At 42.5% G+C, this 17,568-nt stretch overlaps 1 protein-coding gene across 1 annotated transcript; it reads right to left on the reverse strand.

Annotated features, from left to right (window-relative positions):
• Positions 1–5,754: 5,754 nt before the first annotated feature.
• On the reverse strand, positions 5,755–17,568 carry LOC103696161 (autophagy-related protein 18f-like). Its single transcript, XM_008777699.4, has 8 exons — positions 16,873–17,568; positions 15,491–15,955; positions 14,973–15,404; positions 14,476–14,712; positions 13,553–14,383; positions 13,277–13,443; positions 7,953–8,284; positions 5,755–6,089 (listed from the first exon to the last, which is right to left on the reverse strand). Exons 1-7 carry the CDS (start codon positions 17,077–17,079, stop codon positions 7,954–7,956), a joined length of 2,670 nt encoding a protein of 889 aa, XP_008775921.2. The 5' UTR covers positions 17,080–17,568; the 3' UTR covers positions 5,755–6,089; position 7,953.

Raw genomic sequence — 17,568 nt, forward strand, 5'->3', positions numbered from 1 at the left:
CCTTTGGCAGGAGATCACCAACCTGACCGCCCAGGGTATCCCGACGGTAGTGATTGGTGATTTCAACTGTATTCTGAGTGAGGATGAGAAGCGGAGGGGTGCTGCCTTTACGGATCGAGTGGACAGGAGAGAGTTTCGTGACTTTGTATCGCGGAACGGTCTGGTAGACTTAGGTTTTTCCGGACCATGGTTTACTTGGTGCAATAATCAGCTGGGCAGTGCTAGGGTTTGGGAGCGATTAGATAGGGCTTTTGCGTCCCCTGATTGGATCCTCCGATTCCCTACTGGCCGCGTCAGCCACCTGCCTCGGATTGCCTCGGACCACTGCCTATTGCTACTCTCTACCTCATCGGGTCCTACGCATCACAGCCCCTTCCGTTTTGAGAAGGTTTGGTTGTCGTACCCCCAGTCTTGGGATATTGTTCGCGATGCGGTGGCGGGTCTCGGTGCATGGCGATGCCATGCAACGGATTTCACGCAAACTTGAGTTGACTAGAAGGCGCCTTTGCCGATGAAACCGTGAGGTTGTGGGCAATATTTTCTGGCGATTGGAGGGCGTAGAGACCTCGATCACTGAGTTGCAAAGGAAGAAAGACCTAGGGGTTGTGCTCCCAGAGGACGATATGGCCGATCTCCGGAGACTGCTCGCGACTCACCACTCGTTGCTACGGCAACATGAGACTTTCTGGCGACAGAAATCTCGGGTGCAGTGGGTAAGCGAGGTGATCGTAACACTAGGTTCTTCCATCGAACTACGGTTATACGGAGACAGAGGAGCATGATCCACTCTCTGCGAGACGGGTCCGGACATCGAGTGGAGGATGAGCCTATCATCCGTCATGTCTTACTCGACTTTTGCTGCACTAGATGGACGGAGGATGAGGAGGCCAGTGATGGGGACCGCCCTCTGAGGGTGGATGTGGGTATTCGTGACGCTGAGAGTGTATCCCTGATCCGGCCGGTGTCGGCGCTGGAGGTACAGGAGGCAGTCTGAGCCTTGACTCCTGACAAGGCCCCTAAACCTGATGGCTTCCCCCCTTCTTCTTTCGGCAGTATTGAGGTATTATCCGACCAGCGGTGGAGGCTATTCAGTGTTTTTTCACCCAGGCAGCTATGCCTGTGGGTTGGAAGGCTACCTTCATCACGCTCATACCTAAGCGTCAGAATGCGACTGAGCCCTGTCACTTTCGTCCTATCAGCTTGTGCACAACCTTATACAAGGTTGTGGCAAGAATTATGGTGGGTAGGATGAAGCCCCTCCTGCCTGGTATCATTAGCCAGGAGCAGGGGGCTTTTGTGGCTGGCAGAAATATTTCTCACAATGTTATGTTGGCCCAGAAAATGATGTGGGATCTTCGGCGAGCATCGAAGCGACACAGCCTAATGGTAGTCAAGCTGGATATGGAGCGGGCTTATGATAGGATCAGGTGGAGTTTTCTTCAGCGGGCGTTGGAGGCATACGGTTTCCCCAGGCAGTGGATTGATTGGGTTATGGGGTGTGTCCGTGGGCCAAAATTCTCTATCTTGGTCAACGGCACACCATCATCTTTCTTTGAGTCCACCTTAGGGTTACGACAGGGATGTCCCTTATTCCCTTACTTGTTTATTATCTGTAATGATATCTTGTCTCGGTCTTTGGAGAGGGTGTGCGCTAGCTGGGAGCTGGAGGCCTATGTCCCAGCCTCTGGGGCTCGTCCTATCTCTCACTTACTTTTTGCTGATGACTATCTTCTTTTGACCAGGGCATGGATTCCAGACGCTCGGATTCTTCGCAGGGTGGTGGCAGACTATTGCGCGGCGTCCGGCCAGAGAGTGAATTTGCTTAAGTCTACCATTTCTTTTAGCCCCAGCATGGAGAGCAGAGTCAGACAGGAGGTTAGAAGGATACTGCAGATACCGGAGCAGGAGGAGACGCTTACCTACCTAGGCGTCCCTATTACTGGCCGGAGGCTACGGGTGGCAAAGTGCTCGGGTTTGGTGCAGCGAGTCCAGAGCAGGTTGGAGGGATGGAGGGCGTCCTCCCTATTCATGATGGGGAGAGTGACATTGGTTAGAGCAGCGTTGGGATCCATACTGGTATATCTTATGGCCAACACAGTGGTTCCGAAGACGGTCCTGTTAAGGATCGAGCGCTTTCTTCGGAGCTTCTTGTGGGGGTCATACGGTGGAGGTCACGGAGTGCACCTGGTGGAATGGGAGCAGGTTTGCCTTCCTACTAGTGAGGGTGGCTTGGGGGTGCAGTCCCTCATAGAGAGGCGCGAGGCGTTCTTTGCTCGGCACGCGGCTCGGTTCATGTTAGAGCGACATGGCCTCTGGAGTCAGGTGATGGCAGCTAGATATGGTCGAGGGGTTTCAGTGGCGGCGTGGAGGGGTCGTCGAGTCTCCTTCATGTGGCGCGAGTTTGGAAGGTACCTGCCATCTGTATTGGCACACACTAGGTGTTTGATTGGAGACGGCCGGAGTATTGATGTGACCAGCGATTCATGGGTGGACTCCCTTCCCCTGAGCTGCTGGCCGACTATGGTTGACACCGAGGCAGTGGAGGGGCTACGGGTGTGTGACCTCCTAGTACCAGGAGGGGCAGAGTGGGATGAGGCCAGACTCAGGTTGTTGTTCCGGGCACACCTAGCTGCGAGGATTCGGTCCCTTCCGTTACCCGGATGCGGGGGGCCGGACGTCAGGGTGTGGGGTACCTCGAGCCGGGCCAGTGTCAGACTGGAAGATCTTTCCTGTATTATTCAGTCGGAGCACGAGCCGGGCCCGGACTGTACTTGGATTTGGAGGTCCAGATTTCACCCGAGGGCAGCTCTCTTCCTATGGAAGATATGCTGGGACCGCCTTCCGACGAGAGCAGAACTGAGCAGGCGCGGCTGGGGGGTCCCGGTAGAGTGCGAGACGTGTGGAGCTGAGGAGACAGTGGACCACGTGCTCTTCCAGTGTACATGGGTGAGGGCGACATAGCAGTGGACTAGGATCCCGCAGGGGGCCCGGAGTGCGCGACTACAGTTTCTCAGGGTGATACGGCAATGGTTAGCCAGTTCACAAACTCGCGAGGAGGGCATCAGAGCGACTTGCACAGCACATCAGATTTGGCTGGCAAGGAACGCTCGTACTCTAGACGAGCGCAGGGTGTCACCGAGGTTTGTGGCAGAGCTTGCTCGAGAACAGGCCATAGAGATCATGCCCACCCTATCTGCAGACAGACCTTTGACAGCTTGGGACACCTGGGGTTCCCCCTTGCTCCGGCAACTCCTCAGATAGTGTTTTTCACCTGGGAGCCCTCACCCCCGAGCTTCCTCAAGATCAACTTCGATGGGTCGGTTTTGGATGGCGGCACGCGGGGCGGTGCAGATTTTGTCATACGGGACTCGCACTCTAGGGTAGTAGCTGCAGGTGGCTGCCAATTGTTTGATACATCGGTTTCCGGAGCAGAGCTGCGTGCAGCCTGAGCAGGCCTTCGTCATGCACGGGTAGTGTAGCGGGCCAGCTTGATTATGTTGGAGGGTGACTCGGCCACTGTCATCGGGTGGATTCAGAGGGGGTTGAGGGGTGAGGGCACAGACCTCCCCTTGATCCGCGATATCGTGGTGATGATGAGAGATGGGATGGCCATCCAGGCCAAGCATGTATTCAGGGAGGCCAACGGGGCAGCCGATTGGGTGGCTGCCTACGTGGCCCACCACTCAGGGTATGCCCTTTGGTCGGGGGAAGGGGAGTTGCCATTGGCACTCCGTGAGTTATTGTATTTTGATCTTATTGGGTGTATTCATACACGTATTGTATGAAGCGCCTGTTTTTAGCAAAAAAAAAAAAAGAGGAACAGAGCAAAGCTGTTGAATGGTCAGCTCTCGAACAGCATCTTGCGGAATGATACGACCATCTCCAATCGCACGGGCTAATCAATAGCCGTTCATGGCTTCCACAATGGCCTATTAGATTTTTATTATTATTATTATTATTTTGGTACAACGTTGCCTGCTCTGACATAGGTACAACCAGTAGAATCAAAAAAAAGGACGAACACTTAGGAAACGGCCCCTGGTCTGTCCAGAGAATCTCTTCTGAATGCTAGGCAACATAGAGCAGTAACCCAATCGGAGCCTCGTTCGTCTTTCGGTATACGTGCACAGCTGAAAAGCGTTGCAGCCCTCTACCATCTATCGAAGATCGCGAAGCAAGATGTTGCCATCCCCTCTCCTTTCCTCCTTTTGAATTCAATAGATCATCATCGCAGAATCCCCCTTGAGTAAGATGCACTCCGCCCTCAGGACCCCTTTTACATAGAAGATACCTTTCCGGACCGCCCTGAGCCCCATCCCAGCCACTGACAGGCTGGCGGTGCTTCACCTCCCAATAACTATTAATCTAAAATCATGGCTCCTGATCACAAAACCAATACCTGCACTATCTTCATCACTGGTCTATTAGACTTTAAAAGAAAAAAAAAAATATTTTTTCCCTCTCCACCTGATGAAACCGCCCGAAGCACCGTAATCTATGCACTTCCTAAGCTTTGGAAATTTTTCCTTCTAAGGTGGACGGACATAATAAAACACCCTTTAAAAAAATTGAAAGCTTTTTCTAATCAAGGATCAGGTCTAACTATTACGTGGTGCAGTAAATGCTTCACCATAATGATAAGCTTCTTGCCTTCTTTCGAGATAACAAATATTTACAAAAAAAATCAACAATATGGTTGAATGTATCGCGGAGCCAACCATACAAAGGCAATACGGTCGGTAATGCATGGAAATCATCTGCTGGAGAATTGAGTGGCGCGGAAAAATTTATATAGACTAGAAGGCTGACGAAGTTTGGCAAAGCCGACTAAGTTTGGCACAATCAATCTTAAATCAATTAAGATAAAATTTAGTAAGATCGACTAAATTTAACACAATCAATCAAACAAACAATGGATTCTAACAATCGGAAACATGGATGAGATAAAGGAGACAGATTTAGGCACAAGTGACGAGGGAACGTCATCAGCATCCAGCATTTTTCGTCATCAACATTTTGTTTCGGATCTCTTTTTCTTCTCAAAGAAATACTTGTCATTTGGTTTTAGAAGTTACAAAAGTACTTTCCTAGAACAACACCAAACTTGCTGACGTAAAAGATAAATTCACCTTACAAGGAACTGGATTCATTCCCCACAAATTCAGCTACCACCCACCTTGATGGTAAAAATAATTCCACCACCAATTCACCTGTGCTCTTGGAACCTCAGACATGCTATTCTCCAATTTTTAACCATGATAATCACCTCCTATTCTGTTCCAATCCTCGGAACCGTTGCTTGAGCCAGTTTTGCTAGTCGAAGGCCTGGTCTAAATCGTTCAGACTTGAATGGTAAGCTGATGCCGTCATACACAAACCTTTCTAACGGCTTATGCTGTAACACAATAAAGCAATCTTTCGATTTCTCAATTAAACTGTGTTACGATCTGAGGGTTGCCATCGTGATCATTTCACTCCATTAGTCTTCTCCCAAGTAATTATAATTCAAGCGCCAACTATTTCCTAATCTCAGGAAAAATAAAATATAATAAAATCAGTGTCTGTTTGTCACTGGTTACATGTGACGGTGCTGCAACAAAGAAATCTTTTTAATAGAAACAAACCTTGTTGCAATCATTAATAAAATATAGTGATTTGCAAAGTACCCAATAAAATTGTCATAAATATGACATAAACGTGACCAAGATCTTGGATAAAAATCAAGGACAAACTGCATAGTGATGACAAGAAAACTTGGAAAAAGGCACTTCGAACACGGCATGCATTAGTCTATATTCTTATAGGTACTAAACAATAGTTCAATCCATTGTCATTATGTACACATTACAGATGCTTATTGGAAATGCAATCAAGAAATTTTGTTATTTACAAATGTGCGGGAGAAATGGAATTCCAACTTGACAACATCAAATGCTTCCGCTTCACAGGAACCCCTCTCACTTAGATTTACATTGCCACAGGTATATATGTATATAAACACAAGTTAATATCCCGGGGTAGAATAAAAGAATAGCTGCTACACACCTGAGAAAGATCTAAGCATTCCATAAGCCTCTGAAACCAGGGACCTGTTGAACACAAAACAGAATTAAGATGCTATCTGAATTTGAACATTTACAATACAGAAAGGCACTACAATTTGAGACAAACATATGTTCCCTTAAAGGAATCATGCAATCACCAAAATGCACGTTGATAATCCACATGAGCTGGTATAATTGTATTAAAGATCATCATAAAGACAGCAATGTGCACATTGATAATCCACATGAGCTGGTATAATTGTATTAAAGATCATTATAAAGATGGCAATGTGAAGTAGGAATATTAATTGTGCAACCCAGAGAAAGTTGACAGGCGCAATCTCTTGCAGAAACAGATATAAAGTTAAAGAGTTTGAACATAGGCATCTATATCTGGAAGAAAGAGAAGGGGGGGGGGGGGGGGGGAACTGATAAGGTTTCTTGAGTGCAGAGAGAATCATTTAATTACTATTAAACGTGTTTCAACATTTGGAACAGAAAGCAAGCTTATATTGGCTTAGTTTATACTTTTCTGGTTCAACGAAAATGAAATCATTCTCTCTCAAGTCAGATGCTAAGGGCAATAACCCAGCTATTATTTTAAGGAAAGCTAGCTGTTACCACATCATTTATTATAGATAAGATGAAATAAAATGATTACACCATTGTAGCAAACCATCAATGTTCAAAAAGAAGTTAAGAATGTGGTTTAAATACTAAAAGCATGGAGCACAGATACTAAAGCGAAAAGGACCAACAAAAAGAATATAAGGGTGTGTTTGGTGTTGCTTCTCCTTTGAGAAGGAGAAGTTAGAAGCTAGGGTTTCTAGCCTAAAAGCAATTTTTCTGGCCTTTTCTTCTTGTCGAATCATTATGTAGGTAATGTTATCAAATGCTTGATTTTTAAAAGGTGCTTCTTTATTTTAAAAGTCACAAAATTACCTTTTAAAGCAATACCACCCAAGAGAAACCCAAAATCAAGGTGCCTGGTACAACCAAATAATGTATGAACTCCGAAACACAGAAGAAACGAGCAATGCGATTGCAGTAATTAAGATAACTCAGAGAAGTTTGGCAGATCAACAAAAGTTCAGGCATAAGGACTCCTTTGATGTCGGAAGGCGTACAAATTACCAAATGGTACGAGAACTTTTGTATACATATATAAAATCAATAGTACTCATCTTGATTACACACACACACACACACATACATACATATATATGCATGCACATGCATGTTCGTATGTATGCATGTATGAATGTATGCATGTTCGTACTTACATACGTATGTGCATACGTACGTATGTATGAATAAAAGAAAGAGGACATGATGGTTTGGCCAAAAAACACTAAATAACAAGAGAGTGACTGTTCATGATGAGTGCTCTTGGTATCTCCTCGACAACATTAAGGGTATAAAGTATGTGTGGGCCGTTACTAGAACAACTCAATGAGGTAAAATAAAAGCGCAAAGTGAAGGCTATATTAGCAATGCTACAGCAATGATCTCACCTACCCCTGCACAAGGGAACCAACGCTGCACTAGTTAGGCAGGACTTTGCAATGAAATACCAGCTAAGAATTCATTAGAACAGCAGCTAATCTTAAGTCTGGAACAAGAATGATAGCTGTCACATCACATGTAAGTTTAATATAGCCCATGAAGCTTTTGACTTAATGGTCTATATGCATATATACATATATCTACGATATACATATACAAATATAGAGTGGAGAGAGTACAAAGACAAAAAAACATCTTTAAAATCCGTTGAGTTGACATCAATTTGAACATCAAATGGGAACTGCATGCTCTTCGCTTCCAATGTTTAGTTGAAGCAAGCTACCGCAGGCAATTTAAATGACTTCAAATCAGAAAATGCTAAGACAAAGTCAAAATGTTTACCTTAGACAATGTCATTATCATAATCACTGAAGTGGGTCTCTGTCTTCAAGTTATCTTTGTTATTTACAGACTCGAGCTGGGCCTCCATCTTCAGGCCCTCACTGTCATTTACAAACTCGAGATGACTTTTCATGACTGGGCTATCCATATGGTTATTTACAAAGCCCTCATTAGGTTCTGCTGGGGATCTATTCCAACCATTCTCATCAATGCCATTGGGAAGCTCAGCCACTGCAGCATTTTCAGACATGCAGTCTAGCGAACTACAGCTGCTTCTGCATGAGAGCCTTCCTTCTGACAGTCCAGATTTTTGACGCACCAGCAGGTCATTTCTGTTCATTTCAAAAACATTCGCCGTAAATCAAAGACAAGGGATAAAATTCTTGAGAAGCAGAATAGAAGTTCGTAGCTAAAAATATACAAGCAAAAAAGAGTAAGGGTTTCAAGATGAAAACATCAAGGATTACCTGGAAAAATGAAACAAATAACAAGACAACACTTATAATGGAAAGCAAATTTTCCAACCAGCAGCAAAAAGGAAATCCACATTATAATAGATGCACAAATCGGAAGAGAAAAGTGAACATTTAGCAGAACTAGCAAGTCAATGAGAGCCTCATAACTGAAAATATTAACTTCAAAGTTGCAACCTAACAGTCACACCAAATGCCATAAAAAGATGATTTAGTATTCATTCCCGTTAACTCCATGAAGGATAAAAGAGAACCATTTATGTTAGACAATACATCATGAGAAAGAGATTTGAGATATTGCCATCCAGGGTGGAACAACATCTATAAAAGTGCATTCAGAAACTACGGCTGGGGCTCTTAAAATGTCTTTCCATATGGTTAAAGTATTAGTTAATACATTAAACGTAATACATGAAACATAAGAAGTGCAAGGGCAATTTGCACAATAGAACAAAAATTAGAAACAAATTAGCCATTTACTATGACAAGTCAGTCCACCTCATACTGGAAAGTATTACAGGGGATGGAGGGAGGGAGAGAGAGAAGATGTTGGCAAGGTTTTAAGTCAAGGACTGTCGAACCGGGCCGAACCGTCCGGATCGGGCAGTGCCAAACCAACCCGATGCGAAACCGGATCGGTTCACCTATTACATTCGGTTCCAGCCCCATACCGGCCGAAACTCATATAGAACCGGCCAGTTCCGAGCCGAGTCAACCCGGTTCCAAACATTCTGGCACTATAAAAAGTAGAGCTCAAGCATATAGATCCAATCCATAGTGCTTTCGTTGATGATGAGGATGATCCTATGATCGAATGGCTTGTGGGCCAGCAGCAGGATCCGAAGCTTGATGAGCGAGCATCGCCTCTACGACCAGCCAGTTTCGTAGCCAGTGAAGCTAGCGTCGATGCAGAGCAATGGACTGAGCGCAATATTCCATGCATTCTTCCAGCTGATCAGCCACAGCTACAGAGAGCCAGTCACCACATGACCCCTTGTTCGAGACATCTCAGAAATATAATCGAGAGATGCTTGGACGAGGTCACTACGCTATCTGATCGACTCGGTTAGGAGGGTGACATGCATCCTTCCAGCATAGCCAGACAGAGAGGGGCACGAAAGATAAGAAGGTAGTTGCCCGGCAAACCCAAAAAAAATAAAAGACACTTGCAGTCCCAATAGAGAGAGTTGAGAAAGAGTCCGTATACTCAGATTCAGAAATCAGAAGCAGCAGCGATGATAGTTCTGGCGGTCATGAATCTGCCGACCAAGAAGAGAGTGGAGGACATGAAACCACTGTTTATGAGACAGCCACAGGATGGTCTTTGATTCACCGGTGAGCACCAGTTTATGCATGCTACATAGGATATGGACCACGGTGCACGATCTGTTAGAGCCCGCGAGGATACGATTGCATATAGGAGATGGGCTCCTTGAGGTCATTCGAAAAAATACGATGCAGCTACAAATGATCTAGCATGTGAAGTAGGATCCATAGACGTATCAAATTCTGAGTCATATACTATATCCTATTACCTGTAGCCACAAGCAGCCTATGACCCATACAAATAAGAATATAGGCATCTTTCGGTAGCTACCATCCTACGCAGCTTAGAGCATCTTACGGGTCGGATTTTGCTGTCAGCATATTCGGATGGGCTCCTCCACAGCCATATTATCAGCCAACTGACTCCTCTCAGAGCTAAAGCTTTAACGAGAGATCCGAGAGTGCTTATAACCCGACGTGTGTTCCTTATAGGATGAATGTACAAAACTACAACACTGCACGGTTAGAGAAGCGGGCTGATGTACCTTCTGACTATACTGATGATCTGGATATCTACGAGAGGCATCGCCACTCGATCCGATTTTAAATATCGATATGTAAGTTGAACTTTAAATGTATGTAATTGATTATCTTATTTTTTAATTTTCACGTTACGACTTGATTTGAGAATATTTTATGTTGTTTATTTTATGATTTATATTATTTTAAAGCAATAAGATGCATCATCTAGGTTAAATCAGAATCATAGAAACATCAAAAAATCAAAAAAAAAATTAAAATAGACTTAAATTTATTGAAAAAGTTCAAAAAGAGTGACTATCAATTTTTTTAAAAAAAAACTCCAAAAAAAATTGGGCATGCCGATCCGTGAAAACCGGCATGCCCTACCCATATCGGTTTGGTAAAGTATTGAAATGTACTGGGCGTCGACCGGTACGGATCTCGGTACCGATTCAGAGGATCTTGTTTTAAGTCCTTGCAGAATGGGGGTGTCCCCGCCATCTTGACCTGTTCCTAAGAGACCGGAGGACTAAGAGGGTAGGACTCCGAAACCCATCCATGTAGGGAAAGAAAAAGAAAAAGGAAACCAAAAAAAGGAGGGAAAGAAGATGAAAAGAAAAAAAAGAAAGGAAAGAAATAAGAAAAAAGGAAAGAAAAAAGAAGAAAAAGGAAGGAATGAAGGGGACAAGAAAAAAAAGAATGGGAGGGAGAAAAAAGAAAGGAAAGAAAGAAGTAAGAAGGGAAAGAAAGAAGAAGAAAAAGAAGAAAAAAAAAAGAAATAAAGAAAAGAAGGAATAAAGGAACGAAAGAAGATAAAAACAACAAAAAAATAAAGAAAAGAAAGGGGAGGGAGAGAGACCGAGGGTACTTGCCAGGATGCTCAATCAAAATAGCCGCTCGAACAGGACAGGACAATATGGCCTATTCCGGATACCTCTGTCTTGCAGGATTTAAAACCTTGAATGCTAGCACCATTTAGCATCTCTATTTCAGCAAATAAAGGGAGAACCATCTAAAGGCATGCTTACTAAACCTGAGTAAGAACATGTCCATAATGTTATCCAACATCATCTCTCCCCACCCTATTGATGTTAGTAGCTCCAAGATCCCTGAAGAAGCTAGCTACCAGTAAAACTGGAACACATGGAATCAAATGAAGTTGGGCCTTTGGGTTCATTTACTCCAGATAACGTGTGGGGATATTTCCTCCTTCAAGAAGCAAAACAGAAATTATACTTCCACTTCCTCAATGTCCAAGTGGTTGCAAACCTTAATCATCTCCATCCAAAAAACCCATCACACCACCCCAGAAATCATAATCTACAGCTCTCAACATTACATAGTTTCTATAATCACATTGTTACTGGAGACGACCCAATGATTTGCCACATATAGCAGAAAGTGATAGCAAAGTAAAACCTGTCATTTGAAATGGACTGGGAAGCCTTTGGTCCACTTTCATCTACAGGTAAAGTCCAAAACTGCAAATTAGAAGGAAAAAAAAAAAGGCTTCATCCAAGTTACTCTCAGGCATGACCGCCCAGAGAATACTTAAGCAGCAATAACCACTGCTTTCAATTTTTAACCACTCTACAAGCATCCTTTGTATCTTCATCATGTTATTTTCCTTCTTTGATGGCCAATACATACCGAGCATTAACTTCACAAAACAAGACCAGCTACAGAACAATAAGGAGCAAACAAAAACATGAAAAAACAATGGATGCAAGCCGCATATTCCACAGTTCAACATCTTGAGAATATGAGGGATGAAAACCATATAATCAACGGTCAAGTGACTTGAGAGTTGTGCAAACAATCCTCAAATCCCTAAAATTTAAATTATATTTAAGGAAAACAACGAAATGGTGATGGCACTATATTAACTTGCCTAAACATAATAACAAGAAAATTTCAAAAAAAAATTGTATTTTTACAATGAAAGCAAATGAAAATCATGATATTCCTTAGGCTTCAATCTCCATTGACAGAAGCAGTCCGATATATATTTGACCTTGGAATTATAAGTGTTGACTAACTGCCTAGTTAATAGAAGGGAAAAAAAGCTCCAGTCAAACACCATGGGAACTAGAGAAGAAAATTAAAGAACAGTCAAAATGAGGTATTTGTGCGACAATTAAAAACAATACATGCATATAAGCACTTACATGCATAAACACGAGTTCTATAACCAATTGTAATATAATATATCTGGATACTGCTACCTGTTTATTGCATGATTGCATCTTAACTAATATGTTCTCCTCAAGTTAACTGTAAACAAGTCAGGACTCATAAGGAGGAGGATAACTCCACATAGAGAAGAGTTAGTTCGACCTTTTCCTAATTTGTCAAGTTAGTATGCAATCAAGCACATGGTCTTATGAATCTATTTGAAAACTATCATAAGCCAAATTACTCCCTTTATTAAGAGAAAGAAAGTGTTGTGAGGCACTAATGTCAGCATTATGCGTAAAACTTGGCTTTTTCATTTACATTTCATGGCTCGCAGATAATGCACTAGCTTGTGTTAAACCATGAATTTTCCTCTAAATTCCTCCCAAGTCTCAGCAGACTTTGGAGAATTGCTTCTTAACTGTGGAAGCTTAAACCACAATCTAACGCAGGTTTCCAATGTGCCAACAGATTTTCTGGTATCATCACAAACTCCTCTCTTCAACAGTCTCATCCACTAGACAAACATACCAATTTCCTCCATTAGAAAAACGTAGCAACTTATAGGTTCAAAGGACACAAGAATTCATCAAGTATAAATTACAAAGGAAATAAACATATCATAAAATTGGTTTTTGCAATTGGTTATATAGATCCTACTATGCAGTTGAGATGCATCCAAGACCAGTCTCCAAAATAGAATGTGTTATAAACATTTCTCAATACTTATATTCAAATAAGGGTCTTCGAAACATACAATTTCATCCAAACCTATGGTGCAAAAAATCATAATTAAAAAATAAACCTATATAGGATGGCAATACAGATAAATATAATAGAGCAACAAATGCAATTCATGACAGGTACATATATGGGGTCATAATGCACCTTGATTGCTGGAATCTGGGTGTACGGATATAGTCAAAAACTGGTATAAGATCTTTTGACCTAGCTTCGATTGTGCGTGTTGGGATCCTCTCTATCTCAATTTCCCCAGATGATGTATAACTATCATCTGCTTTTATATTTTCATCCATCATCACTTGAAAGCATATCTGGAAAGTAAATTGAATTAATGAAACAATCGAAACATAGATACTTATATAAAGATCAAAATCCAACAAAAGAACAAAGCATGTTACAATAAACAATATGCGCAAGTACCTCAGACTTCGCCCATAATGGAACACGTTCTGCATGCATCTGCAACTCAACCTCAGATATATACAAGTGATGATTTTCTTCTGCAATGAGTTTTACTTTCATGTCTGTAGCACCATCAGGATAGATACTAGTTCCTTTCTTTGTCCCTTTCTGGAAAAGTTTAGTGTTTTCTCCATTTCCATGATCGCCATATATATCAACATTGTCACCGCGATCTCTTCTGTTTTGCTTGTGACAAACATCCCATTTCTGAAGTGCCTCAACAACTAACCTTGCATCAGTTGCTGGTGATGATTCATGAGAAACAGTGCTTAACCCTGATAGATCAATGCCAGAATCCTCTCCATTGGAGTGGCGCAGCACATACTGTACAATAGAGCCAGAAGGTGAGAAAACAAGCAAGTAATATTTTGTCCTTGATGAGGTGTTATCGGAATAAAGACCGGAACCCTTGCAATTATGAAAAACTGAAGCAATAGGCCCAGAAAGGGGACTGATCCTGCCTGTGGCAGCTGCAGCAGCACCAGTGACAGCACCTTTCCATCCATTACTCCCATTTCTTATTCTGCTTACAACTGATAACGTGACTGGAGGACCAGATGGAAAAATACACTGCTGATTAAGCTTTATTAAAGATGATCCATGATGCCAACGAACTGATGCCTTAGTTGTTAAATCAGTTCCACAACTGATGCTTGCCAAATTGCTCTCACTGGACTGAAGGTTTCCAATCCCTTCAAAAGGAGATAATGCAAATAAATGACTAGTTCCTCTTGAGGAACTGATCATTATCCATTGGCTGTCATCACTAAAACTAATATCTTGTATAACCTGATGTATACAACAAAAATTTCCAATTAGAAGTCAGCAGGTGTATTTCAATTTTCAAGGAAAATGCCAAACAAATTGTATGCATTATCTACCGCATTTGTGATGCCACGTTGCAACCTGTAAAGATGAATATATGTCCCATTTGCATCAGATCCTGATGAACTTCCATGTAGAAAAGGCATTATGCGGAAAACATTAATGTTGTGACCATGAATAGAAGCTGTCACTAATAATGTCCCACTAGGATCAAAGCATAGTGCAGAAATAGGACTTCCATGTGCTCTAAACTGAACCACAACTGACTTAGAAACTATATCTCTAACAATGACCTGCAGAGGTTAAGGAAATCCAACCATAAAAATTCAGAACAGTGACCATATAAAAAGACATGACACATGTTTTTCTTAAGTTATCAGAAAAGAATCCATAATCATACATGTTAGATAGGAAATCTTCCGTTCAAGGACATAAAGAATATAGCAAGTGCAACATAGTTGATTTTTAATTCCATTACTGAGCTAGGGGGAAGCAAGAATAGAAAAGAATCTCAGGTATCAAGTTTCAGAAACTTCGGAAGAGAATTGCATACCATTCCAGCATTTTTTATGTCCGGCAAATGCCCGTTAATGGTCCCATTAATTTCTAGGCTTGAGCTCCCATGTCTAATAGACCCATTGCTATCAGGCAGAAGTTCTGAGCAATACTTGGATAGCTTCTTATATCCCATATCTCCAAGTGTCACTATGCTAGCAGCAAGTTGCTTACTTGATTCTTTCGCATAGTGTGCCACCAGACTCCCATTTGAAGGAGATGTTGACATACCTGTACTAGGACTCAGATGTTGCGGACTGACACGGCCAGCATTTGAAATTGCAACCGGACTTCCACTATAGGCCAGCCACCTAGAACCCACAGCAAGTGGTCCATGGCCTGTGCCTCCAGATCCAGGAATCCCGGAAACTATAGGATAAGTAAGAATTGTATATTCTCTCTCCAGGGTTGCAGCATCAAAACAATGTATCTGTAACACATTTTCCTTTCTTAATACAATTTTTGCATATGTAACTATGTGAAAAAAAGGAAGTTCGTGTAAAGTGCAATGCATACCTGGGAGGCTTGCAAAACAGCCACAACTCGAGGACTGCACCTTACTGAGTAAACAGCTGTCCTAAACTTCAAGACATGCACATAATCATGTGTCCTTAGTGAATAAAAGTGGACAAATGTTGGTAACGGGTACTCATTTCCCAGCACCTGGCAACCACCAGGACTTCCATTCAAAGAGGAGCTAAACCCATCAGGATTATTTCCGCTTCCAGAAAATGATCCATCTCCAGCAAGAACCAGCAATGGACGCACATCTACAAATTTATCTTCAGACCCCTTTGTTGAAATTGACTTTTTTAGCATTTGCAGAAACGAAACAGGACCATCATGTCTGGATACTAGCTGTCTTACGTCATCTGCCTGCTCAACATCCCAAACCTCAAAACCAGACTTATAAGCCAGCAACAGAACCTGCCGCTGAACATCACCCTCAAATTCTAAGTTGTCGAATCCAGCCCAGTGCACCTTTTCACCAATGTCAAAAAATTGTGAATGAAGATATGTATGAACTAGTTTTGTACCTCTCAAATATAAGGGGTTGGTTCAAGATATACATTGAAGAAAATACAAGAAAATGCTTCTAATGGTTTGCTAAACCTGAACTAGAAAGCTAAACAAGTATGAAGAAATAAGATATGTTATCACATCAAAAAGAAAAGAAAATCATCACAAAATGGTATTTTCAAAAGCTGAAAAAATATTCTAGCAAATAAATAAATAAATAAACTTCATCGATTATTTAATTTTTTGCAGCTCATGATCCTGAAAAGGTTAAATTGCTTATCCACTGCATTGTATGTGTTCTTTGAGAAATTGTCATAAAGAAGCCTTGTTGCTGCATGTGCTTCCGTAATAGCAAGAAATCAACTATCTGTACAAAAATCCCATATCATGACAACTAGATGCGACGACAAGCATCGACATAACCATGTAAAACAAGGACATCAGAAAAAATTCTAAATTTGAAGTTGCGAAATAGACACGAGAAAGCACCTGTGACATCCACAAAACTCTCAGAAGATACAATGTCTTGCCAAAAGTTTATAATTTTCCAAGAAAAAAATGTAGATATTTATCCAAGCAACAGAATTTAATCCAGCTTCTATAAAATAAACACCTGGCTCATGCAGTCAGTTATCAATTCCTCGTATTAGAACAACTGAGCCCATTAAAAAGGCATACGTAATCATTCCAGTAATAATTTCTACTTCAATAATCACTAAGCTGACTCTTTTCTAGGCATTCATTCAATAAGAAATTAAGAAATACAGTTACAGGTAGAGAAAAGGGGTAACTTTAAATTTCAGTTAAATTTCAGCAGTGTCCGTCAAAGAGGGAAAAGATCAAATTCTTTAAAGAGGAGAAGGGACCGCGTCGAGCACCTGATCACGTCCTGCATCACCATCGCGGTCCGCAATCGAGGACGCAACGGACGCGCCCGCCGATCGGACGGTGGATGCAACCGTCGAGGCGCCCGAGGACACGATCCTGATATAGTTCGACAAGGAGCGGAGCGAGAAGAAGCCGTTGTTGCCCCGCCCGTTCCTCGGCACGGCACCTCCCTGAGGCCTCTGCACATCGTTCCTCATCCCCCACCCCCGAACCCCTCCAAAAAGCCGAGAGAAAGAACCCAAGAACTAGACAAAGAACCCTAGCTTCTCCAATCCGGTGGCCTCCGATCATAACCCCAGGCTGTTTCTTTCGACTTTAACAAACAAAAACAGCCCGAATCCTTCCTCTAGGCGACCAACTTCTCCATCGCAAACCCGGCCCTCGAAATCTCTTCCCAAAACCCCAGAAACCACGCCGGATCAAAACCAAATTAAAACCTTTCAATCCAAAACGGATTCCGACCCCAGAAAAGAATCCAACATGTAAAATTCGAAGCTTCGGGATGGTGCCCAACAAATTCGATCGAAAACCCAAAGAAAGGGAGAACAAAGACCAATTCTTGCGCCTCCGTTCGTCGGAAAACAGGCGGAATGGGGGAAAAGCGAGATTTGTTTTATTCGAGAAGAGAAGAGGGAGAGGGGGGAAGGGGGGAGAGGAATCGCTTGTGATCAGATAATGAAATGATG

Source organism: Phoenix dactylifera, chromosome 4 (genome assembly GCF_009389715.1).
Source record: "Phoenix dactylifera cultivar Barhee BC4 chromosome 4, palm_55x_up_171113_PBpolish2nd_filt_p, whole genome shotgun sequence".
In the NCBI taxonomy this organism is placed as follows: Eukaryota; Viridiplantae; Streptophyta; class Magnoliopsida; order Arecales; family Arecaceae; genus Phoenix; species Phoenix dactylifera.

Excerpts from the sequence above, each read along its gene's own strand:
- LOC103696161 (XM_008777699.4), bottom strand. The coding sequence starts at position 17,079 with ATGAGGAACGATGTGCAGAGGCCTCAGGGAGGTGCCGTGCCGAGGAAC. Across the intron at positions 15,956-16,872 it reads GTGATGCAGGACGTGATCAG|GTGCACTGGGCTGGATTCGA; the intron begins GTGCTCGACGCG and ends ATTGGTGAAAAG. Across the intron at positions 14,384-14,475 it reads AACGTGGCATCACAAATGCG|GTTATACAAGATATTAGTTT; the intron begins GTAGATAATGCA and ends TGTATACATCAG.